Genomic DNA, 27,683 nt, shown 5'->3' on the forward strand with positions numbered 1-27,683 from the left:
TTTAATTAAAATTCAAACATTTTTAATCATCACTACTTACCTAAGCATCTCCAGTTCATAATTTGGATCGTCCTTCAGATCAGAGAGCAGCTTCACATCTGAGCCTTTTAGTTCATTTCCAGTCAGATCCAGTTCTTTCAGGTGTGAGGGGTTTGATTTCAGAGCTGAAGCCAGATCAGCACAACCTTCATATGTGACTCCACAATCACTCAACCTGTAGAGAACAACAACACTCTTCAGTCTCTCAGTTCGGGATCTACAGCACAGTTCAGCAGGAACAATCAGAAAGAGAGACTTAATCCACAGAATGATTAACAGCTCCAGTCTAATAATGTTTTGTAACCTTCCAACCGAGAACTCTCATAAAGGCACATCACAAATAAATTTATAAAGGAGGACTTCATTGACTATTATGGAATTAACCAGACTCAGAAACACTCAAACCAAGTACAAACACAAAAGCAACTGCATAAGTTTCTATATCAAATATGTCCCACAAAACCATCAAAACTGTGAATCAACAATTGAAGATAGACATGCATGTTTTCTAAGTTGTCATAGTGAAAAAGGATATAAGGAACCAAGCTTATCTGGTCATTGTCCATGAAATAGCTATCTTGAAAGGTCTTAGTGCAAGGTACAGGTGATGATAGGTGTTTGTCAAACAAGAAAAGAGCAAAAAGTCCAGTAGTTCATTTCATATTCTAACCTCAGTCAATCCTGTCTTCAGTTCAGGGTACGTTGCAATAATGCTGTCCTTTTAGCACTCAAACATATCAAATCTCAGTTGATTCCAGTTATCCAATGATGATATTGTCATGACTAATTAGAACCCCATAAGAAACAGTACAGCATAGGATGGAAGAATCAAGTAGAATAAGAAGGATATCTCTGTGGATGAGGTATCTATGAGAAGCCCTAAATAATAACATACAGGCTAAACATATTACATGAAATGACAAAACAATGATAACAACACTTACTTGGAGGAGCTTAAAACCAGAGTTTCTCAACCCGGACTCTATACATAAGGTTAGCAGAAAAGGCCATGCTTGTCTCCAACCAAACAATACTCCTACTCTACTTCTCCCTGCCTTTTATTTAGAGAAAGAGTAGTCTGGAGAGAATCATTGTGAACTGAATAAAGATTAAAACAACATCATCTTAAGTTATCTGACAGGATGCTTTTAGTTTAGTTTTTTTTTTCCTCTCTATTTTACTAGGTACCGGCGGTACACTCAACCAAGAAAAATTAATGTTGGACACGTCCTATTTGAGAACCAATGAACTGATGACACTGCATATGCATGATTCAGTATGAAGCTACCGAACAGAAGATGACTGCCTACTATGACTGACACAACTCCGAGCTGGTTCTTTTGGACAACTGATTCTGTACTAATGTTAAGAGAGTGGATAAACTGAGGACTTGAATAAAGGGCAATCTGGCAAAACATAAATATATTTAAGAACAAATAAATTGCAATGGATTATGTATAGTAAGTGGATTATGGTTTCTGGGCTGATAACTAATATTTATTCACTTTATATATTCAAAACTTAAATCGTTGTATTCACATCACTGCCTGTTGCTGTATTTGGGTCCTTAGTTGAAAAACTTAATTGTTAACTTTTCAGATCATGATTTTGACGTTTTAACTGACTGAAGTTATGATTACTGACTTCATATATTTGAATGTGTATTTTAATTTCGGCCTGGGGTGATAGACTTGCTGTCATTGCATCTTCGCGATTCACAAATGACATCTTACGTTAGGGCGTAAAAGAACCGATTCACTGAAACGAACTGGCCGAAAAAACTGGACTTCCCATTATTATTTCACAGAAGCTGTAGTTTTCCGCCAAAATAAAAGCTCAAATGCAGTTTCCTAAATAAAATTTTTTAGGTTTACCTCTTTCAAGCAAGAACTATAATTAACAGACATGAATAAAGGAACTACTGTACAGCCAGAGCAAGCTCACTGTTAATTGGAAGAACATTTTAAATTTTGTGGTTGGGGGCTTACATGAATGGATTTCTGAAGGGAACTGTTACAAGGTGCATTGTGCAAATTTTAGAAATTTGTGAATTGCAACCAATAGCTCAGTTTGCCACTCACCCCTCCCTTTAGAGAAGCTACGGTGGCTGATACAGAACTAATATGTCATAGTCTGGGACAGCAGAGAGTAACCATGAATGAGGTTTCTTTACAAAAGTAAATTAAGGAATTACATTTGCTTAATTATTCAATTAAACGATATGTTATTGTGAAAATTATTGTTCATCATTGTGTCAGTGTTTTATTTGCAAGAACAACAAAAAACATGCTCTGTTTGTCCTTTAAGGGCTACTGTACAGACATGGTGGCGACCTCCTTGTAAGGGTACCCAGCAATGTATGTAGATATAAATGGCTCATTCTAAGTTAATAAAAACAACGGTTCATTTATACACATCTGAAAACATAGTTATGTATATTATATTAGAGCTGTAATCGGGCCTTAAAAGTTAGGCCCGACAGGACCCGAACCCGAAAAGTACATTTTGATTGACAGCTTTTTTAAAGCCCGAACCCGTTTACAGCCCGACATTATTCAGATGTGCGCACGCACACAGCTCTTTTGCCTTTTGTCAACAATGAATAATTTATTCATGTTTTAACATAATTTACTCATACCTAACGTAGACTAGACCACTTGGAAGTTGGAATAAAGAAATAAAATAAGTCCTGTGTCACATCGTAACATCTCAGCATTCTAGACATAGGCTCATTTAACCTATAAATAGACCAACGCACCAATAAAAACGAGTCATTTAAAAAAATATAAATTAAGATAAATTTTAAATTAAGATGGGTATTTGGCAATAACGAAACTAAGATAAAGGCTCTGCCGGATTTGCTTTATTTAACAAAAGAATAATGCCAACATTAGCGTAAATACTCTGTCAACATTATGCATTTAAGACTCAATGAATATTTAGTTATCATTTAAAAAACCTTTACTCACAGAGATTAGGCTAGGTCTACATGTTTATGTGGAGGAATATGATTGAATCCACTGTAGATTCAGCGCGCTCCTGCGCTCACTGATGGTGCGTCATTATTCACTCATTGTTCTCATTATAAGAATGATCAAAACTTTTCCACACCTCAGAGTTTGCTTTAGTTGCTGGTGCAACCAAAACGTAATCACCAGAGGCAAGCCTCCGTTACACCTGCTCAGCATTCATTTTCGCATCTTTCTCGCGCTAATCGAAACACATCACATGACCGCTCATTTACCTCGCAAACCGGAGCGCAAGCCCAAGCCCGGCCCGAGCCCGCGTAAGATGAAAGAAATTAAGCCCGAACCCGACCAAACCCGTCAGGTCCCGACGGGTCCCATCGGGTTCGGCAAAGATCTTCAGGTCTATATTAAATTGCATTTCTGTCAATAGATCCTCCTAAATATTAGACATTGCACCTTTAAGAGTAGTTTGTATGGCATTTTTCCCTCGTCACTGCTGTTTAATAAGCGCCACCTGCTGTCAGAGAGACAAATTCAGCCTGCCTACTGTTTAATGCAGGTTTAAGCATAAATACTCCTTTTTTTACTTATTTTACAGTGCATAATCATTATATTGTAATTTGTTTGGTTTTCAAATTCAGTGGTGTGAGTATAATTTGAACAGAGACTTCAACTTCAAGAACAAGTCAGCTTTTTCTTTAAGTTTGCACACTGAACCTGTATTAGAGTTCTTTATTTTGAACTCTCAAAGTGCACCAGATAGATGAATTTAACTTTAAAATTTACAAAATTTGCCACTGCTACTATATCGTGGAGACACTGTGTGTTTCGTTATAAAAGCCAAACTACTTTGTTTGACCTTCCATAAGAGGACACAACTAGAAATCAGTGGTTAAGTTTTATTTACAACACTGTTCCAGAACAGTATAACCCAAATATTCAAGTGTATGTAGCACGTGTATTTAACGGAGGAAAGTTTCCTGTACCCGGTAAGGGTCGTAGCATTTCCGTCACATGCTTGAGGAATACATCCAATAACAACACACTAGATAGCTGGCCAATCAGAGCAAATAATGTGTTTTATGAACCTTAAACTGCATAAAAACATTTCATTGCACCAAATACACAAAATAATGTTGTTTTTTAGCAACGTCATGTGACCCCCTTTCATACCAGTAGGTGAAGAAGGAATATGTTTTGCACCAAGGGTTTTTTAACTTGTTTTATACAATCTTACCTTAGTTTTTTCAGTTTACAGTGAGGATCCTTCAGTCCATCCAAGAGCAGCTTCACTCCAGCATCTCGTATTTTATTTCCAGTCAGATCCAGTTCTCTCATGTGTGAGGAGTTTGAACTCAGAGCTGAAGCCAGAGCTGCACAACCTTTATGTGTGAAACCACAAACACACAACCTGTAGAGATAAAATGCATGACACTGTTGCTAATTGCTGTCAGTTTTGATCCCCATCACATTCAATACTTCACCATGTCTCACACACACTGACCTCTACAATCATCCAGCTCTTACACACACGTACCCATGTCTCACACACTCTCCTGCTCACTGACACGCGGGGGCAGGGGACCACAGTGTTCAACACACACACACACACACACACACACACGCATTAAATAAATGTTTGTAAAATGGCACACTGATAATATAATGACAAATTCTACTGATAAGAATTATAAAACGCACTAAGGATTTCTAAGGATTAATGAGCTGCAGGATTCATGAATATTAATCAGGTTTTGTGCGTTCACTCGAACTTATTTGCTGAAATCAAAACAGGGATGATAATAGGTGAGCGCCAGCCAATGGGATTGCCATTTGCACATTAGCTCTGCCCACTAACGGAGAACCAGGCAGTTCTTAAAAGCTGCAAAAAATTGCAAAGGAACGACATTACTTTGACAGAAAAATAAATCAAAGAATATTGTTTACGTGTACCACGTCAATTTTCTTTCTCGCTCTTTCTCTGCATGTGTATGAAACAAAGCAAAGGTGAATTGAGCACCTTCACACTACAGTTTATGGTAGTGTTTAACGAGTGAAAATATATGTGTCCTAAACTTATACTTAGCCTCAAACTCAAACACTGACAAGTAAAATCTGATAATTCATTAGCCATCGTCTAATATTAGACATAATTTAGTCACCCAGAGTGAAAATTTAGTCGCATATGTAATCGCATACGTCAAAATGTCTTCTCATTGCATCATAACTTTACAGTTGAACCACTGATGGAAGATGGACTATTATGATGAAGTCTTTCTTACTTTTCTGGACCCTGACAGTGGGGCTTGAAAACGGAAAAAAAATTGCATTCCTCTGATATTATTACCGTTCAGAAACTGGTTCGGGTGGAAGAAAAAACGGTTAATAACGTAATTTTTTTTCAATATTATTTGCCTATAATTTGCCTAATAATAATAATAATAATACAATAATAATAAAGTATAGTGTTTTCTTTACTCAAAAACAAAATAATAGAGTTCTAACGCTTCGTCACAGCCAATACAGAATCATCTTCTCTAGATTTTGACCAAATGTAAGATAGCCTACTTAAAAAAAAAAAAAAAAAAAAATCTATCAACACTTTAAAGACATCAAACTATTTTTAAGATATTTAAAAATGTTTGCTGCATTGTAAAGAAAAAAAAGACACTTGTATAAGATTGCGTTTTGAGAGTGAAAAAAAAAAACTTAAGTCACGGCTCACGTCGCATTTTATTAGCCATGTTACTGCCGGCAGCCATATCACCCTGGAGCCCAAGACCGGTTTCCCACTGAAGCTAAGCAGGGCTGAGCCTGGTCCGTACCTGGATGGGAGACCTCCTGAGAAAACTAGGTTGCTGCTGGAAGAGGTGCTAGTGAGGCCAGTAGGGGGTGCTCACCCTGTGGTCTGTGTGGGTCCTAGCGCCCCAGTGTAGTGATGGGGACACTATACTGTCAACAAGCACCGTCCTTCGGATGAGACGTTAAACCGAGGTCTTGACTCTCTGTGGTCATTTCGAAAAGAGTAGAGGTGTGACCTCGGCATCCTGGCTCAATTCGCCCATTGGCCTCTGACCATCATGGCCTCCTAACAATCCCCATATCTCTCCTCTCCACCAGTAAGCTGGTGTGTGGTGTGTGGTGGGCGTTCTGGCGCACTATGGCTGCCGTCGCATCATCCAGGTGGATGCTGCACACTGGTGGTGGATAAGGAGATACCCCCTGACTATGTAAGCGCTTTGAGTGTCTAGAAAAGCGCTATATAAATGTAAGGAATTATTATTACTTCCGAAATAATAAAGTAAAATGTTTACAAACATTATAAAAACAGTTATTAGTTTCTCTCCAAAACAAATCCTCTAAAGTTAAGGCTATAAAAATGTCAATACAAAAACAAATGAATTTAAGGTGAAGCTGATGCCTACCTCTCTCATTCAGCACGAATCCAAATGTTTCCATGTTCTCGACGTATCTGGATGCTAAAATGTTATTGATTATATAGCGTTTGTACTTTCACTTATTATTATTTAAAATAATCTTGTCGTTAACGGTTGTTGGTTAGGAAAAATAACCAAAATTAACATCCCTAGTCAGTAACGTCACAGTGCAAAGAATATAGAATAATAGTTACTGTATAATAGCTTAGTAACGCTGTATTTGCGTCCGAAAGTCGGACTCCAAATTTCATTCTAAGAATTACTTTGAGGTTAATATAGCAAATGAAAATCGTTCAACTTACGGTAAATTTGAGAAGCTCCGCTAGGCTTTTTTAGTTCCCCTCACTCCACAACAAATCATTTCAATTAAAGAGCCACACAGATGGGAAATCAAAAATGACCTGTATTACAGTGTATGATGTAGCTGTCCATCAGTGTAAACAATGTGCAAAGTAATTAAACCTAAAAGTACACGATTTATAAAGCTATTGGCTTCTAAAGTAAGGAGTCGACTCTGAATCACTGAAACGAGTCGTTATAGATTTCAAATCTTTTGCCCATCTCTATGTACGTCACTAGAACACTTTGCATAATAATCTCCGCCTACTGTCTTGCGAGAAACGGATCTCTGACCTGCCCCACCCCCACACACTGCCCCCCCCACACACAGATGCTCTGTTTGGTGTGAGAGCATCATGTCGAGGAGACCGTGTGTTTTTAATTGTAAAGGAAAGCTTGTTTTATTTTCACTGCCAAAGAATGAAGATCAGAAAAACCAATGGCTAAAATTCATTTTTACCACAATACCAGAGCAGTACAACAAATCCCTTTTGTTGTGTTCACAACATTTCACTGATGACTGCTTTTCTAATCTCGGTGAGTACAAGGCAGGATTTTCAAAGCATTTGGCCATAAAAGAGGGTTCATTACCAACTTTATTTAGACCAACGAGCATCTCCGAATCACAAAGCGAAGTATGATTATGAAGTTATGTGTCTGTTTTCTCCCGAGCGTCTTATCAGTATGTGTGCTGTCTGCAGCCTGTCTTCGCTGATCTTCATGTACAAAAACGTCATTAAAATGAAGTGTAACTTCGTGAATACTCAACGAAGAGACATGAGACAGATATCTATAGAAAGCTTGACATGTCTTCTTTAAAACTAAATAAGTGCTGCTAACAGATATTCTGTGATAAAGTAATCCATATGAAATCAACGCGATGTCCGTTTTTCACGTCTCTTTCATTATATCTAATGTGACCACGCCCCCGCGCTGAACGCGCTATTCAGATTCAAACTGAAGCGAGCGGGCTTGATACACAGAAGAAAAAGCAGCGAGACTGTTCAAGTTTTTTATTTTACTTTTGCTTCGCGATGAGAGGAATAAGACATAATTCACCCCAAAAAGATGCTAACGCATTGTTTACCATGAAGTTGTGTGCGGAACAACCAATCAAACCTGACTATGTTGTTGACCAATCAGAACACAGTATGCTACCGACAGGTGGGGTTTAAGGAAACTGAATCTTTTGAACAGCTTCGCGCGAACCGTTTGGGGATCTCTGAGAATTGAGGTAATTTTTAAATGATATTTTGACAAAATGACAATGTTTTTTAACCTTGGATGTATTTAAACCTATTGTACAGGACTTATAAACAGTGATGGGAAGCTTAGAATTTTCATCTTACTGGCTCTTTAACAGTATTTAGAAAAGAACAGGAATTAAAAATATAGGAAGCTATAGCATATTAACCACAAACCAAAACGAATTAATTTATGCTAAAACGAAACTCAAACCAACGTTGGGTCTCTCATTCAACACAAAATCAAATGTTTCTTTATCCGCGATGTATTTGAATGCCAAATGATTATAAAAAATAGCCTATGTTAACAGCGTTTATTGTAGCCTAATGTTTGTAAACATTTTGTGTCTGCATTATGTCTATTTCTGAATGAAATAATCTTTTTCTCTAAACAAATATACGTTATATATATATATATATATATATATATATATATATATATACCCGTAGCGTATATAAACCATGCAGCAAACCTTTTAAAATATTTTGATAATTTACTGAAAATAAATATATGACTTTTTAAACCAATTAACTGATTATTAATCAGTCAAAATTAGCTGACACAGTTTGCTGCATTCATGAAACCAGTGACTGTGAACGAATGAGCAGAGCTTGTACGAGCTTTTGTCATCGTTAAATATTTCTCAGATGTTTTGAAATTGGGTTGCGCAACTATCTGTGCATGATGATGTCCAATTCCATCGGCGAGCAGAGCTTCTAAAAGTTGGGAATAATCAAAGGAGAGCTGAGGTCCTCAGTTGGGCAGGAAAGGCTAAGCAAAAAATACATTTCACTTGCTGGCTTTAGTGTCACATTTGCATATGCCGTACTGCTGGAATTCGTGATTGGTTGACAGCAAATTTCAAATATTAAATGTAACGATAAAATAACATTATTAATGTCAAAATTTTAATTTTGGGGAGGAGTAACCCTTTAAGTTTTTTAGGTAGGTCTAACAGTAGGCTTACTTTTCAGGAAAAAATATTAAAATGTATAAATGTATACTGCCCTACAAAGGCAAAATACCTTAACTCGATAGAGTTTGAAACTGAGAAAAACGACTTTAAATTTTTTTACTTGTCCAAATTAATTATAGGTAGGACACTGGAAATTTAACAATTAGATGTTTTAGTAATGATCTACAATAAAAAAAAACTGTGAACTCAAACTTGATTTTTACCCCTATTTTAAAGTTAATGTTCTCTGCCTTTGCATTGTCTGCAAAATGTAAGAAGTCAAACCAAGGCAAATGACAGTAACTTCCACATCATCGATATTTGGTTGATGATCACCATTTATAAAATCGTTATAGTAACAACCTTACAAAATCTAGTGATCATGGGCTGTCTCATATAGGCAATTGCATAGTTTTTATTTTTTATTTTCAAGCAGACTTAAAGTGAAACATGAGTGGACACCGTGGATACCAATTTATTTGTGCTCAGTAATGTAAAAGAATGCTAGACATAGCATTATTGCTTTTAAATTGGTTTGTATGAAATAGCCTAACCTAAAAGAACGACTAGTGGATTTATGTGAACACCAGCAAATGGGAATAATGCTCAGAATGGTTGTGGATTAAACATCTCCAATCAGTCCGATGACCTCGCCATGGATTGATTTTATTGGGTTACAGGAAAAGGTAGGATATAGATTTAATTGGGAACTGTTAGTAGCCTACTGATTGTATGATTGTGTGACTGATGCTCAATTTGAAAAAAAGTGAAAGAGCGATAACTGGTGTTATATGGTGCTCTGCCTTGATTTCTTCAGGGATTTTTGATGTTACGGTTGAGACGACCCATTATTTTTTCTGAAAAAGAATGAGATTGACTCAAGATATTTATACACATGATGATGTCTTGAATGTCCTTAAAATACCAATAACTCATTTTTGATGATAATCTAAGTTATAGTCTTTTGCCTTTGAACGGCAGTAAAGATTATAGATTAAATGATATGAAAATGTAATATCACGTTTATAGATCACAAATAAATTATCATGATAATCAATATTATCACATTATTGTAAAAATGTGCTGTAAATGTTTAAAAGAAGGCTATTCATACACACTGAAATAATTTGACCAAGTATTATGTTGAAGATTAAAAAATAACAAATAAAATTAACATAAAAATAAAAAAAATAACCCCAAAAATGGCTCAACCCAGCATTTGGGTTAAAAAAAATCACCTAAACGTGCATTGCATTAGTCTTTTCATGTGATGGAAAAGCCTGGTGCTTTGCATAAAATAACTAATAAATAATTTTATTCATAAAGATATGGAATATAAATACTTTTGCTGCTAAAATATGTGGTTTACTGTTTGGTTATGTGAAGGTTATGGAGGCAGTCACAGCATATTTCGGCTAAAAGTGAAACGCAGGCCAGTATACTTAAGCAGTTATCTGCTGAACACAATTCCAGCTCGGGCATGAGAACCAACCCAAAAGTGAAAACAGAATAACATGAATACACGTGAATTACTTATGTTTAATTTTAACTTATAATGTTTGTTAAATTAGTTTAAATATAAGCAATATGTATAGTCTACGTATTAAAAAACGATATAATGCTGTATATTATATAAATAAAGGAAAATTAAGGAAGTTATAATGCAAACCTGTGGTTGTGTGCAGTATTTTACAAAAGTTTAGAGGATTTAAGTTAATCTGTAAACATAATTTAAAATATCAAGTAAAAAATAAGCTTGTATTATAGTAAAAATGAATCATCCTATTAGCGTGATTAAATCAAACCATTATGCTAGGTTAAATAAGCCAATTTGCTGGGTAAAATTAACCCAACATATTTACCCAGGCTTTGGGGTAAAAACAACCCAAATTGGGTTTAACCAGACTTGGTTAAAAGAATCACCAGTGTAGAAACAACGATCCAGAGAAAGAACAAAAAGGGCAATTTTTTGCTATTCAGTAAAGAAGAAAAATTATTTTGTTGCCAAATTTAATGATATTCTATAGTTCTTTAGAAGTTGCCCACGAGCGCATGATATTGCTCTTTTTTCAGTGTGTGTGTGTGTGTGTGTGTGTATATATATATATATATATATATATATATATATATATATATATACACAGTACAGACCAAAAGTTTGGACACACCTTCTCATTTAAAGAGTTTTCTTTATTTTCATGACTATGAAAATTGTAGAGTCACACTGAAGGCATCAAAACTATGAATTAACACATGTGGAATTATATACGTAACAAAAAAGTGTGAAACAACTGAAACTATGTCATATTCTAGGTTCTTCAAAGTAGCCACCTTTTGCTTTGATTACTGCTTTGCACACTCTTGGTATTCTCTTGATGAACTTCAAGAGGTAGTCACCCGAAATGGTTTTCACTTCACATGTGTGCCCTGTCAGGTTTAATAAGTGTGATTTCTTGCCTTATAAATGGGGTTGGAACCATCAGTTGTGTTGTGCAGAAGTCAGGTGGATACACAGCTGATAGGTCTACTGAATAGACTGTTAGAATTTGTATTATGGCAAGAAAAAAGCAGCTAAGTACAGGAAAACAAGTGGCCATCATTACTTTAAGAAATGAAGGTCAGTCAGTCCGAAAAATTGGGAAAACTTTGAAAGTGTCCCCAAGTGCAGTCACAAAAACCATCAAGTGCTACAAAGAAACTGGCTCACATGCGGACCACCCCAGGAAAGGAAGACCAGGAGTCACCTCTGCTGCGGAGGATAAGTTCATCCGAGTCACCAGCCTCAGAAATCGCAGGTTAACAGCAGCTCAGATTAGAGACCAGGTCAATGGCACATGGATTTCTAGCAGCAGACACATCTCTAGAACAACTGTTAAGAGAAAACTGTGTGAATTAGGCCTTCATGGTAGAATATCGGCTAGGAAACCACTGCTAAAGAAAGGCAACAAGCAGAAGAGACTTCTTTGGGCTAAAGCACACAAGGAATGGACATTAGACCAGTGGAAATCTGTGCTTTGGTCTGATGAGTCCAAATTTGAGATCTTTGGTTCCAACCACTGTGTCTTTGTGCGATGCAGAAAAGGTGAATGGATGGACCCTACATGCCTGGTTCCAACCGTGAAGCATGGAGGAGGAGGTGTGATGGTGTGGGGGTGTTTTGCTGGTGACACTGTTGGGGATTTATTCAAAATTGAAGGCATACTGAACCAGCATGGCTACCACAGCATCTTGCAGCGACATGCTATTCCATCCGGTTAGTGTTTAGTTGGACCATTTATTTTTCAACAGGACAATGACCCCAAACACACCTCCAGGCTATTTTACCAAGAAGGAGAGTGACGGGGTGCTGCGCCAGATGACCTGGCCTCCACAGTCACCGGACCTGAACCCAATCGAGATGGTTTAGGGGTGAGCTGGACCGCAGACAGAAGGCAAAAGGGACAACAAGTGCTAAGCATCTCTCGGGAACTCCTTCAACACTGTTGGAAGACCATTTCAGGTGACTACCTCTTGAAGCTCATCAAGAGAATGCAAAGTGTGTAAAGCAGTAATCAAAGCAAAAGGTGGCTACTTTGAAGAACCTACAATATGACATATTTTCAGATGTTTCACAATTTTTTGTTATGTATATAATTCCACATGTGTTAATTCATATTTTTAATGCCTTCAGTGTGACTCTACAGTTTTCATTGTCATAAAAATAAAGAAAACTCTTTGAATGAGGTGTTTCCAAACTTTTGGTCTGTACTGCATATCAACAGCACTGCAATAAATTGCACTGTTAAAATAGCAATATCTACAGTGAGTCTAAATTTCAAGACCGTATTCCACCCCTTCCCCACCCTCCACCCATGATATCTGCCAGTCCACCCTGCTATAGCGCTAAAGAAACGGGCCTATTTACAAGGATACTTACCAAAACGGCATTAGTTCTGACATGGGGCTCTGAATGGGGCTCTGTCAGAGAATCTGCTCACATCCAATGCAAAAACAGTGCTTACATACCCAATTCTTCTTTCACTTCACACATACTACTAAATTTTATGCTAGGGCTGCACAATTAATTACATGTGATTGTCATGCATGTCTCGTCAGTATAGCCAGTTCTGTGATTAGCGGTAAATGTCCATCACCTGCTTTCAAATGGATCGGCACTTAATAGACAGAGCCTGACAAGCTACGCAATATCACGTTCATAATCGCAGATGAATCGCATGCAGTTATGAACGCGATATTGAGTAGCCTGTCAGTTAACTATGGCTCTGCGTAGTAAGTGCCACTCCATTTGAAAGCAGTTTTTGGACATTTACCGCTTATCACAGAACCTGCATTACTGACGAGGCATGCATGACAATCGCATGCGATTAACCGTGCAGCTGGACCTCGGTAAACTTTTTATGTTAGAAAATACAATTTGTTTTCTGATTGACTAATTTCCTGCTAGACTCCTCATATGAATGTCTGCATGTATAATTCAGAATGTTTAGCGTTCTAGGTATGAAAATGATCGTTGTGAGACGATTCTGAAGTGAACGAGTCTTCAGAGAGTTGTGAGTGAGAGCGCGAGATGCAGGCGGATTCGAACCTGGGTCAATCCCCTCCAAAATATGTATGACACAGGTTTTACCTTCTGCACCACAAAGGCTGAATATCAGATATTCTCTTTTGTAGTCTTGACTATCCGAAAATCCCACACTTGGTGGACAATATATGTTTGCATGAATAATAAAGAACTGATAAAATTATCCAGCCCATAAATGTACTATTAACAAACTTTGATGCAATAAAAGGGTATGATTTAAAATTGAGCATCCCTCCAAAAACATCTACATTTCTGTCTCTTTTCAAGTGTTAGAGTAAATAATTAGTTGTATTATTAGGGGTTATCATAGCACAATTCCATAATAAGGGGGTTATTATAGAAACCCCCTGGACCTAGGAGTAATATCATCAGGAAGAGTTTTCAGGAGTGCTGATATTACTGCGCCGAGGTCAAAGTGCTGCGAAGTGCTCTTCCACCACACATTATATTATATTATCATTTTTTAATCATTTTTTATCCACATTTCTATTTTGTGTCACCATACTTAAATTGGGGAAAACATGGAAGTGTTTGGTGGCTTCTAAATTCATCCCTGTTTGGATTCTAAGGAATGAATGATGCTAAGCTAAATGCTAGCATCGTGACACTATGCGCCACAGCAATTGAGTCCACACACTGAGATGGGAGAGGTACGTATCAACTTGTCTAAGTTGAGGGAAGAACATAGTGGAATATGGAAAAACGGTGTTGTTCTCTTTTAAGCTGAAGGGGGAAGTTTTCAAAAAGTGAGGAGGCTGTCCCCCCGGAATTGCGCCATACTGCCAATGGGATTTTGTCAATTTATCCTTATTGTTGCATTGGCAGAAAAAAAAGCACATGCTATTATTATGAATGTAATCATGTTCTATCAGTGCAGTGATTGTTGTCGGTGTGACTTACTGAACTGATCTGGATTCTTTAACCACAGGCAGCAGCTTCTGAAGAACTTCATCTGCTGTATTTTGTTCTCCAATAAACTGATTCAGATCAAAAACATCCATCTCCTGCTCTGATGTAAGCAACACATACACCAGAGCTGACCATTGTGAAGAGGAGAGTCTGATTTCTCCTATTTCTTCAGATCTCAGATAATCTTGGATCTCCTGCATCAGTGAATCATCACCCAGTTCATTCAGACAGTGGAACAGATTGATGAATCTCTCTGGAGATTGATTTTCCCTGATCTTCTGCTTGATGAACTGAACTGTTTCCTCTTTGTTGTAGGAGCATCTTCCTGTCTGTGTCAGTAGTTCTCGTAAGAGAGTCTGATTGGACTCCAGTGACAGACCCAGAAGAAAACGCAGGAAAAGATCCAGATGTCCATTCTTACTCTGTAAAGCCTCATCCACTGCTCTCTGAAGCAGCTCAGATATTACATATTTCCTTAGGTTTAAAACGTTGACCGAACTTTGTCTAAACACACAGATGTTGTCATGTGTGAAGGAGCAGTGTGCATATAGAGCAGCTAGATGTTCCTGGATGCTCAGATGAACAAAGCAGAAGACTTTCCCCTTAAACAAGCCTGACTCTTCTCTGAAGATCTGAGTGCACAATCCTGAGTACACTGATGCTTCTGTCACATTAATGCCACACTGTCTCAGGTCTTGCTCATAGAAGATCAGGTTGCCTTTCACAAGCTGCTGAAAAGCCAGTCTCCCCAGTTTGACAATCGGGTCTTCATTTTTAACTTTCTTCACATAGTCCTTCTTATGTCTGATATTGGTCTGAATGATCAGGAAGTGTGTGTACATTTGAGTGAGAGTCTTGGGAATCTCTCCGCTCTCTGCTCCACTCAACATCTTCTCTAGAACAGCGGCTGAAATCCAGCAGAAGACTGGGATGTGGCACATGATGTAGAGGCTCCTTGATGACTTCAGGTGTGAGATGATCCTCTCAGCCAGACTCTGATCACTGATTCTCTTCCTGAAGTATTCCTCCTTCTGTGGATCATTGAAGCCTCGTACCTCTGTCACTCGATGGACACACTCAGAGGGGATGAGATCAGCTGCTGCTGGTCTGGAGGTGATCCAGATGAGAGCAGAGGGAAGCAGATTCCCCACAATGAGGTTCATCAGCAGCACGTTCACGGAGTCTGATTCACTCACATTACACAACCTCACATTGCTCTGAAAATCCAGAGACAGACGACACTCATCCAGACCATCGAAGATGAACAACACTTTATATTCACTACTAGATATTTGAATTTCTTTAGTTTCAGGGAAAAAGTCATGAAGAAGATCTAAAAGACTGAGTGTTTTGTCCTTCATCAAGTTGAGCTCTCTGAAAGGAAGTGGAAATATGAGCTGGACGTCCTGATTCTCTTTCCCTTCAGCCCAGTCCACAATGTACTTCTGCACAGAGACCGTTTTTCCAATGCCAGCGACTCCCTTTGTCAGCACAGTTCTGATGGCTTTGCCTTGTCCAGGTAAAGCTCTAAAGATGTCATTGCATTTGATTGGTGTGTCCTCGGTTGCTGCTCTCCTGGACTGTGTCTCAATCTGTCTCACCTCATGCTCATTATTGATCTCTCCACTTTCACTCTCTGTTATGTAGAGCTCTGTGTAGATCTCATTCAGGAGTGTTGGGTTTCCCTGCTTTGCTGTTCCTTCATGCAGGCACTGAAACTTCTTCAGCAGATTTGGTTTGTATGTGCTTTGGTCCAGTTCATAGTTAAAAATGGAAAAGAAAAAAAAACAGATTACAACATTAAAGAAGTAAAAGTGACAGTAAAGCAAATGTAAAACTGTAATGATAAACTTCCTAATCATCCGGAAGAAGGAGGCGGGAACCGGCGCACAATCAAAATGAAACTTTAATGACAAAAATAAACACAAAACAGCGCACCAGCCCCTCACGAACGACTGGTGCGCACAAAATAAAAACCAAAACATAAAATAAGGCCCAGGCCTGGTCCTCTCTCGTCCTTCACTATTGTCGCTCCAGTTTTATATCCTTCCATCTCCTCTGTGGGACTCGAGACCGGTGGTGGGGCGCAGGTGTTGCGGATTTCCCAATCACTCTACCGGCCTCGCTCGTTCCCACATCTCTCGGCCCCGCCCCACTCGTCACAAAAACATTTAAGTGTTAATCTATTAATCTATTAATCTAAACCATATCTACACCAGACATGGCAAAAGCAAATAGAACTCATTATTATTAGTGATACCATCTACGTTGGATGCTGCACTGCACAGCATGACAATTTACAGACAAGGATAGATGCCCCATTGAGGTTACTTTGATCTTTCACTGTGGAAATAACTATAATAGAATAGAGACAACAGAGTAAAGCTAATAGACAAGAGGCAAGAATTTATATAGGATGGAGTTGACATTAAAATAATAAATACAAGAAATGGGAGGTATATTCTGCTGATTTTAAATTAAAGGGTTAGTTCATCAAAAAATCTAAATTATGTCATAAATGACTCACCCTCATGTCGTTCCAAACCCGTGAGACCTCTGTTTATCTTCGGGACACAGTTTAAGATATTTTAGATTTAGTCCGAGAGCTCTCAGTCCCTCCATTGAAGCTGTGTGTACGGTATACTGTCCATGTCCAGAAAGGTAAGAGAAACATCATCAAAGTATTCCATGTGACATCAGAGGGTCAGTTAGAATTTTCTGAAGCATCGAAAATACATTTTGGTCCATTTTTGTCTGGATCTTTTTGTACCAGTTCACCAAATTGAACTGAAGCGTTTAAAACAGTTCGCATCTCCAATTCGCATTAATCCACAAATGACTTAATAATGCTATTTTTGGACCAAAATGTATTTTCGATGCTTCAACAAATTCTAACTGACCCTCTGATGTCACATGGACTACTTTGAAGATGTTCTTCTTACCTTTCTGGACATGGACAGTATACTGTTCACACAGCTTCAATGGAGGGACTGAGAGCTCTCAGACTCTCACTGGTTTGGAACGACATGAGGGTGAGTTAATAATTACATAATTTAGATTTTTGGGTGAACTATCCCTTTAATAAAACCTAAGTAACTACAAAATTTTTCACGTTTCCACAAAGAAGACTATGTGCCAAAATTGACAAAATAAATGTATGGTGTTTTATATTACAGGGCTGTTAAATGTTTGAATCTGATCGGATGATTAATGTTCTAAACTGTGTAATTACTTAGTTCCAGGTAAACTATTTCAATTTTTTCCCCCAATAAATTAACCTTCATTATAGTGTGCTGTCACACATACAGATACGGATGCACATACAAATATATACAGTATTGTTCAAAATAATAGCAGTACAATGTGACTAACCAGAATAATCAAGGTTTTTCGTATATTTTTTATTGCTACGTGGCAAACAAGTTACCAGTAGGTTCAGTAGATTCTCAGAAAACAAACAAGACCCAGCATTCATGATATGCACGCTCTTAAGGCTGTGCAATTGGGCAATTAGTTGAATTAGTTGAAAGGGGTGTGTTCAAAAAAATAGCAGTGTGGCATTCAATCACTGAGGTCATCAATTTTGTGAAGAAACAGGTGTGAATCAGGTGGCCCCTATTTAAGGATGAAGCCAACACTTGTCGAACATGCATTTGAAAGCTGAGGAAAATGGGTCGTTCAAGACATTGTTCAGAAGAACAGCGTACTTTGATTAAAAAGTTGATTAGAGAGGGGAAAACCTATAAAGAGGTGCAAAAAATGATAGGCTGTTCAGCTAAAATGATCTCCAATGCCTTAAAATGGAGAGCAAAACCAGAGAGACGTGGAAGAAAACGGAAGACAACCATCAAAATGGATAGAAGAATAACCAGAATGGCAAAGGCTCAGCCAATGATCACCTCCAGGATGATCAAAGACAGTCTGGAGTTACCTGTAAGTACTGTGACAGTTAGAAGACGTCTGTGTGAAGCTAATCTATTTTCAAGAATCCCCCGCAAAGTCCCTCTGTTAAAAAAAAGGCATGTGCAGAAGAGGTTACAATTTGCCAAAGAACACATCAACTGGCCTAAAGAGAAATGGAGGAACATTTTGTGGACTGATGAGAGTAAAATTGTTCTTTTTGGGTCCAAGGGCCACAGGCAGTTTGTGAGACGACCCCCAAACTCTGAATTCAAGCCACAGTACACAGTGAAGACAGTGAAGCATGGAGGTGCAAGCATCATGATATGGGCATGTTTCTCCTACTATGGTGTTGGGCCTATTTATCGCATACCAGGGATCATGGATCAGTTTGCATATGTTAAAATACTTGAAGAGGTCATGTTGCCCTATGCTGAAGAGGACATGCCCTTGAAATGGTTGTTTCAACAAGACAATGACCCAAAACACACTAGTAAACGGGCAAAGTCTTGGTTCCAAACCAACAAAATTAATGTTATGGAGTGGCCAGCCCAATCTCCAGACCTTAATCCAATTGAGAACTTGTGGGGTGATATCAAAAATGCCAAGAAATGTGAATGAATTGTGGAATGTTGTTAAAGAATCATGGAGTGGAATAACAGCTGAGAGGTGCCACAAGTTGGTTGACTCCATGCCACACAGATGTCAAGCAGTTTTAAAAAACTGTGGTCATACAACTAAATATTAGTTTAGTGATTCACAGGATTGCTAAATCCCAGAAAAAAAAAAAAATTTGTACAAAATAGTTTTGAGTTTGTACAGTCAAAGGTAGACACTGCTATTTTTTTGAACACACCCCTTTCAACTAATTGCCCAATTGCACAGCCTTAAGAGCGTGCATATCATGAATGCTGGGTCTTGTTTGTTTTCTGACAATCTACTGAACCTACTGGTAACTTGTTTGCCACGTAGCAATAAAAAATATACTAAAAACCTTGATTATTCTGGTTAGTCACATTGTACTGCTATTATTTTGAACAATACTGTACGAGCACATCCACAGAAACTTATTTTCAGCATAGTCTCTTAAAAAAAATATACCTGTTGTCATTAATTCCTTACTTCATTTTAATTTTCGAGGTGGAAATGCATTATTTACTACAACCCCCCATTATATGGAGAGCTGAATTATTAAAAAATAAATAATGAAATATACATCATACTATTCTTTTATCATTAAGAAATAATAAAATAATTAAATACACTAAGTTCTTCAGATAAATCATGAAAATCACTAAGATAAATAAATAAATGTCTCTTGTCAATTTAGCACTAGTTTGCATTAGTTTTCCAAACTCTGCCCTGCTTGCTTTATTAGTTGTGTCTTGGTTGTCTTTCTGTATGTCTGTTCAAACAAATAAAAGTTGTACCTCAGATCAGTTGATGCGTGTCCTCTCTCAAGTTGTACTTCTGGCTGCTCCATAGACTGGTCACTCTTCATGGACACACAGCTGGACTCCGGTGAGTTTGATCTGTCACTGTGGAATTGAGTGTTATATAATAGACAAGAGATAATAGAAACAATAATTCATAAAGTTACGTTAATATATATATAACAAGTCTCAGTTAGGTTAACACAGTACACGTAGCATGGGCTTTTAAATAACATAATAAATAAAAAGAAAACAGATAGAATAAAAAAAAGAATAGAGCAAGCTAGTGTTAGAGTTCTTTACACACACACACACACACACACACAATTGCATTATAAATGAAAAGAAACTAGAATACAAAAAGATTAGAAAGGTAATAAGATTTTTGTGGAATAAGAATTAGAATAGTGAGTGTTAAAGTTAGAGGGTCAAATAAAGATGGAAGAGTATATATAAATATATATATATATATTATAGTAAATATATATATTTGATCTGCCTTGTACCTCAGATCAGTTGATGTGTGTCCTCCCTCAAAATTTACTGGCAGTTTCATAGACCGGTCACTCTTCATGGACACACAGCTGGACTCCGGTGAGTTTGATCGCTCCCTAAATAATTGATTTTAAAAGAATAAAGACAACAAAATAGAGACAAAAAAAACAGAATATACATAACCAAATATATATATATATATAAGAATTAATAAGTTGATTTTTCATGGAAATAAATCTTTAATATGAAAATCTATTGAAATATTGATTGTATTTTAATTGTTTATGTTGTTAAGGGTGCTAAGCAGTGATACAAAGAACAAATGGGTCAAGTGGTCAGCTGTTGACCAACCAGAATCAAGGATTTGAACAAACTGTTTTATAAAAGTGTATATATAAAAAAAGTTACTGGTCTACAACATATCATTTTATTGAAACTTGGTGGTTTGTTGTGCCAAGAGATATTTTGAAACATTTCAGTCCTTTTATGCCTTACAAATATGTCATATTTATCTATGATAATTTGCACAGCTTTCAGAAGGACTGTTGGAAAATATGGATGAACGAGAAAGTAAAGAGTGGGGTGTGCTTGATAATAAAAAGTAATATTTAAAATCGTAAAAAGCCATGAAAGAGAACTAAATCCACTGCTTTCTGTGTGCATGCTCAGAGCCGAACATGGACAAACATAGTAGCCTTTAGTCTCAGTCTCAGAAAGGCCACCCACGAACTGCCAACTAAACATCTGGGACTGTATTCATGAAAAATCTTAGTGAGTTGCTCCTAGTAACAAAATTCTAAGAAAATTCTTAGAAATGTGGGTTTTCCTCTTAAAATTAAAGGTGTCATATGATGCGATTTAAATTTTTTCTTTCTCTTTGGAGTGTTACAAGCTATTGGTGCATAAAGAAGATCTGTAAAGTTCCAAAGACTAAAGTCTCAAATCCAAAGAGATATTATTTATCAAAGTTAAAGGGGACCTATTATGCAAAATTCACTTTCACATGTTGCTTGGATATAAATGTGTGTTGGCAGTGTGTGTACACAACCACCCTAGTTATAAAAATCCAACCACTCCTTTTTTTAAATCCCCATAAGTAAAAGGCAGTGTCTCTCAACCACCCGTTTTAGCCACAGGCCTCACCCACAAAAGCTAACAGACACTACCGTTTATACATATAAAGACCATGAGCATCGAGTTGTAAACAGTCCAACAGTGCTGCACTGATGAGAATGTCTCCCAGTGTCTAAGCTGTCTGTAGCTTGATATATGAATCCACATAGCTCTCTCCATTTACTCCCGAAATCGGAGCCCCTGAAGACGAGGTGGATTAATTTTGTTTTTGAAGAAGATGTTCCCTCAATGTTTATGTCTGCGCAAATCATTTACACCAGACTGCTGTGAATGAGGGTCAGTATACAGCGCCTTTTGCACAGAAGTTTCTCCTAAAGGATGGAGCAATGCCAACTGTTTGTGATCCAGCTACACCTCTAGAAGAAGTATCACACGTTAGTTTTCCAAATTGCCTTCCTGAAAGACCTTCTTGGCACTCTGTAAGGCTAATGTTGCTGAAGCTACCATTGCTTGTCTTTTTTAACTGATGCTGCCTTCACTTGCTACCAGAATGATTGTGAATACGAAAATGGGAGTTAAAATTGCATATGAAAGCAATGTGGAGTTGACCGCTGGAATTAGTTTAGCCAGAGACAATTTATAAGAGACATGCCACTTCCTCAATCCTCAATACAACTATATAAGGAAAACCACTAACAGCAAAGATGGCGGTTGTATGCACACGTCCCGCCCCTCCCACTGGAAAGCCAATCATCTGCTTTTAACAGTCAAGCCAGGAAACATTTAAGCCTATCGGCTGGTCCCACTGACGTATGCGCACAGTTGAGGAACCCTTGCGTATGCGTAGTAAAAGTATAACCTGTGGGAAAAAGGCATTTTAAACCTTATTTTGGGGCAAACATTTTCAGCGATTTTTATCATATTTTACTGCTGTTTCTATACATGCAGTTTTTATGTCCCGGTGACCAGTGAAAGTGCAGTTTTGACAGCCCATTCATTTAGACATGAGCCTGTATCTGTAAAGTATTTTGAGTTTAAACTTCACATACACCAATGTGTCCCTGAGCAAGACACTTAACCTCTAGTTGCTCTAGAGGTGTGCGACCTCTGACATATATAGTAATTGTAAGTCGCTTTGGATAAAAGCGTCAGCTAAATGAATAAATGTAAATGTAAAATATATATATATATGATCTGCCTTGTACCTAAGATCAGTTGATGTGTGTCCTCCCTCAACATTTACTGGCAGTTTCATAGACCGGTCACTCTTCATGGACACACAGCTGGACTCCGGTGAGTTTGATCGCTCCCTAAGGAATTGATTTTAAAAGAATAATGACAACAAAATAGAGACAAAAATAATTTACATAACCAAATATATACAAGAATTAATGAAGTTGATTTTTCATGGAAATAAATCTTTAATATGAAAATCTTGTCTATTCAAAAGAAGCATATGAAATGTTTAAGAGCAATGGTATTGTCCAGAGAAGCTATCAATATATTAATCTACCTGTCTATATAACCATCTACCTGCCTACCTGTCTATCTGTCTGTCTGTCTATCTATCTATGTATCTTTCTATTGCCCTGTAAATGGGACCTACAATGTACACTATTTTCTGTAAAATGTAAATCATATGAAGCCTTAATTGTACCTGCATTCTGGATAAATATCTTGTTTTAATGTTTGTTTGTCCTCCATGATTCAGTCAGTCTTCATCGAGCTGCATCTGTTTTCTTGATGAATCAAAAAAACTGAATGAGACAAAGTGACATACAAAACACAAGAGATACAAATTTATGAATCTGCTATTTTCCTTTTACTTATAGACACTCAAGCTGCTCAGTGTTGTTACATTTTTGTTGCAGTTAGATTACAGTAGCCTACAATGTTTTAATACAGGCTAAAAACTACACAAAGAAAATTAAATATTGTAACCAAAATATGATGCACCAAATTTGAGTTTAAAAAAGGAACCAAAACTGCAACATTAAGAAAAGTTAAATTATAAAAAATAAAATAAAAAAAATTCACTATAGTTTTATATTTGCAGTCTCTGCATGGCATTTCACTTGATAATGAAGTATAGCTGTACAACATTACACATAAAACATATATTTTCAACATAACCTAACATTTTCTAAATGCTAAACTAAATATGTAGAACTAAGTATTGCAAAGTATTATTAAGTATTACAGTATTGCAGGTTGCATTAATTTGTAGAGGTGACCGGGGAGTGTTGTAACATCATCCTTTTAACGCATTAGAAATGAGCTACATGGTGAATTAAGAAAACCCCAAATATCTAATCTTTGGCTACAAAGAGACCTCTCTCTCTAGTATTAATTGACAATATATAGACTGGAGAAAAACTGTAACCCCATAATATTTTATCCCCAACAATACCAATGATGTCAATTTTAATATACTGCAATAATTCAGCAGTGTACAAATATTCTGTTTGGTGGTTACAAAGGTGAAACATTAATATGTTTATTCTATTCTGAACTGATTCAGAAGTTTTTGACTAACTTATATTAACATTTAAATAAACCTCCAATCTTTGCACAGTCCTTTAATTAAAAAATAAACATATTGTTCATTATTATACAGACTCAGCCAAATCCAAAGAATATATTTAACTTTTTTACAAGTTTTTATCCATAAACAAAAATTTAGGGGTAAAAATTTATTTTATTTATTTATTTATTTATTGACTCACTGTGCAAGTCTCTTTGTTTATAGCTATAATGTGACAGATTCCTGAAACAATGCATTTTGTTTGTTTGTCTGTTTATTTTGTAAAGATTTGATTAAATAATAATTTTAACCTGCATTCTTCCTGTTTTCATTTGTTTATTTTTAATTAACTATTAAAAGTTAGCCCTATTTTGCATATAATATTTTTGGTACTTACTTAATCCTTTATCTTTGTCTTTTACTTGTATCTGTCCTTTTCATATGTATGTACATGATTATCCTTAGTTTTTCTTGTGGTTATCTGATTCTACATTCAAATGTTTTTTGTTGAAGCTATTTAAGTAAAGTAATTACTAACTGTTTAACAATAATAAAAAAATGATTGATTGATGAAAATGAAATGATTCCTGTTCGATTGCATTTTATTTAAATACTAAATTAGGATTATATGTTTTTTTTAAAAGAGTGAATTTTAAAATACATTCCATTAAATTGAAGCATACCCACACATATACACACACAAACACACACACACAAACATTAAAGCAAAAATTGTTAGGCTTTTTTGGTAACCAAATATAAACTCCACGTCATATTTTGGTTTCATAATACTTTTTGTTTTAGATGTGCTTCCAGAACAAAGTTTTAAAGTAACATAATGTTCCAAATATGTAGCCGACTTAAAATCAAATAAAAAGTGTAGGCTATTTTTAAGCATATAGCATTTCAGTACCCTTACGAAAAAGAAGTTTATTCAAGTGTGCTTTTAGTATACTTCTTTTAAAGTATGCTTCAAGTTTACTTTTTATGTACTATGTGAAAGAGGCATTTAAGTATACTTGACTTAAACTTACAAAAATTCTAAATGTATTTGAACTATACTCGTAGAATTAGTATTTTCTTTGTTATACGATAGAGGGCGCTAGAACACATCTTCTGCACAGAATTTCCAAAAAAAAAAAAAAAAAACATGTGAAGAAGAAAAAAGAAACAGCAGATACTAACACATGTAATCTAACTCGATCATCTGACATGAAACAGCATCAAAACTATAACGTTATGGAATAAAATGTTGACCGATGAAGATGTAATAATTACAGTCAGGCTTTGGGATGCTGAACGATCTATGTTTTTATTACCATTCTGAATCCAATTCAGTCTTTTTTCTGCTTTTTGTTCAAAATGTTATTTCTTAATTTTTTTATGAAACTTACCCACATTAAAGTGTTTAAAAAAAGAATGCATGAAGCTAGAATACAATGTTTTTGTTTACAAGCAGATGTTCTGTTCTTTCTTTGGATGTTTTGTATGTTCAGATATTCATACAACAAAATATATATACACATTCAAACCTAAACAGGGACATAGTAGTATACTTAAAGTATGATGTAAAGTTCACTTAAAGAAAACTTATGAGTATTATAAAACTACTAAACTAGTAGTTTACTGAGACTATACTTCAAAGTGTACAAAGTAATTATTAAACTATCGGTAAACCTATAAGTTCACTTTTAGTATGATTGCAGTACAAACTACAAACACAGAGGTAAACTAGTTGTGTATTCAAAGTTTGCTACTGTTATACTTAAAGTATACTTTTATATACTAGAAAGTGGGCCAATTTAGTCCCAAGGACTATTGAAACAGTACACTTACAAGTATACTACTAGTACACTGATATCTGTATACTTGCTACATAAAGTATACTTAAAAATATACTTATGAAATAAACGAAGTATACTACCTTTAGGTAAGGGTAGGCCTAGTTCTTTATCAGTCCACCAAAGTCATTTAAGATATGATGATCAAGAGCTTCTTGTTACGTCAAGTTATTCATGTTAGTGATTAAATATTCTTATGGATAGGCCTATAACAAGGAAGTCACTTCACACACCTCACCTGAAGACTCGTAGGTTTAATCGACATATTTTTCTATTCAACACAGACTCCTTACACGTAAAATCCTACATAACAGCTAAAATAAATATTGTTAGACACTTTGATGCTCAGCTTTGTTTTCGCCGATTAAAATTATCTTAAAACGACGCAGGTAAAAAACAATAGGCTAGCCTACTTACGCTTTTTAGCCTATAGCCAATCCTGTTTGGAGAAAGGGGGGAAAAAATCAAATCGATCAAAATGTAAAAATATTAACTTTATATAAGCCTACATTTTTGTTACATTTATGTTCAATTTATATGTGTAAAACTTTTAATAAAAATTGTCGCTTGTCAGTAAATGTATTAAAATTGCATATTACACGTTTGTTATTATTTACTTTTGTGATTTCACTACAATGAAAAATCAAGGAAAGGTGTCGAGTGAAGCGCTTAATGTTTCTTTATTGTTTTGTATTAAAGTATTTCGCTTGCTTGCTTAAACCAGTGATATCCGCATTTTAAACGAACGCTACCCGGCGACTCACCTTGAACAAAATGTGGCGTTACAGCTTCTCAAAATGTTTATTCCCCATCAAGTAGAACTTCCTGCACGAGCTACAATTGAATATAAGGCTACAATTAAACAAACATTCGGTTACTAATCGTAGATTCTCGTTTTTCTGATCTAGTTCTGTTCGGATGCATGACGCATGAAAAACTTATACAGACACTTTCACTTTCACTAAGTAAAATATGCTTAGCCATCCCGATTGCAAAGAACAATAAAGCTCATATGATCCCTATCATATGAGAGGGAATAACGTAACACTCAACCAGTCTTGACCTGTACATTTTCAAAATAGTTTTGTTTTGGCAAAAAAAAAAAGGAAAGAAAAGAAAAGAAAAAAGTAGGCTACTTAGCTTACAATTTTGGGGGGTGGAGAAGGCTTTAAACGCTTTAAAGGTAATGAATATTAAGTTATGCACAATCATCAGCAATATAAAGACATCTTGTAACTTGTGTGAAGATCAGAAGTACTAACAACTGACCTGTTTTAATGTGAATCCGCTCTTATACAACAAAACAAATCAGAATTAAAATAGACAGTGGGTGACCTTCCATTAAAATAACCTTCATTTCATTGTAATCAGTTTGCAAGGATTAAAAGGAGCTTCATATTAACACGGCTGAGCTGGGGATGATGCTCCTTCATTCCTGCTGAGGTGTCTGAAAGTTATGATGCAGTGTTGAATACAATGTTGAAACCATAGATTAGATGCATGCCATGACAGGAGAAACTGATACTTGCTTAGGTCAGCATGGTCAGATATTGTCACAAGAAAGTGCAGTAGCGCCTCAATGCAAAACGCAAAACACAAGATCCAGGGGGCGTGGTTGGATACACATCTAGGGGGTGGAGATTGGTAGGTTTAGGTATACTTGTGACTATGCATTTTCAGGATCTTACCACTAGATGTCTGTTGAGAGTAATAAATTATCAATAATTTCTCAAAGGATCCAAAACACTTTCACATACAACCCAAGAATAATGACATGAAAAATACAATAAATTCACATACTATCCAAATATAGTAACGTGAAAGATTTTTTGTACAAAACTATATTTATACAAACCCATAATGCAGATAGATATGTCATAAGTGGACAACAATGTCATATGAATAAAAATAAAAATAGAAGAAGAAAAATCCAGCTACAGA

The 27,683-nt window shown here is 36.3% G+C and overlaps 1 protein-coding gene across 4 annotated transcripts in view; it reads right to left on the reverse strand.

Moving 5' to 3' along the window:
* The window catches only part of LOC113062552 (NLR family CARD domain-containing protein 3-like), a 27,687-nt gene extending 878 nt beyond the window's left edge, over nucleotides 1-26,809 (reverse strand). Inside the window, exons 1-8 of one of the 4 annotated variants that reach the window (XM_026232475.1) lie at nucleotides 26,507-26,806; nucleotides 23,035-23,134; nucleotides 22,583-22,687; nucleotides 20,315-20,419; nucleotides 19,806-19,913; nucleotides 14,467-16,221; nucleotides 4,246-4,419; nucleotides 41-214 (exon numbers count right to left, since the gene is read on the reverse strand). In XM_026232475.1, coding sequence (XP_026088260.1) covers nucleotides 41-214; nucleotides 4,246-4,419; nucleotides 14,467-16,221; nucleotides 19,806-19,913; nucleotides 20,315-20,419; nucleotides 22,583-22,687; nucleotides 23,035-23,081 — 2,468 coding nt within the window. In that variant the 5' untranslated portion in view covers nucleotides 23,082-23,134; nucleotides 26,507-26,806. Of the gene's footprint in view, nucleotides 1-40; nucleotides 215-4,245; nucleotides 4,420-14,466; nucleotides 16,222-19,805; nucleotides 19,914-20,314; nucleotides 20,420-22,582; nucleotides 22,688-23,034; nucleotides 23,135-25,825; nucleotides 26,056-26,506 lie in introns of those variants that run through there. The other 3 variants (XM_026232474.1, XM_026232476.1, XM_026232477.1) reach the window with 3 other exon arrangements.
* Between the last annotated feature and the right edge of the window lie 874 nt (nucleotides 26,810-27,683).

Source organism: Carassius auratus, chromosome 44 (genome assembly GCF_003368295.1).
Source record: "Carassius auratus strain Wakin chromosome 44, ASM336829v1, whole genome shotgun sequence".
Classification (NCBI taxonomy): domain Eukaryota; kingdom Metazoa; phylum Chordata; class Actinopteri; order Cypriniformes; family Cyprinidae; genus Carassius; species Carassius auratus.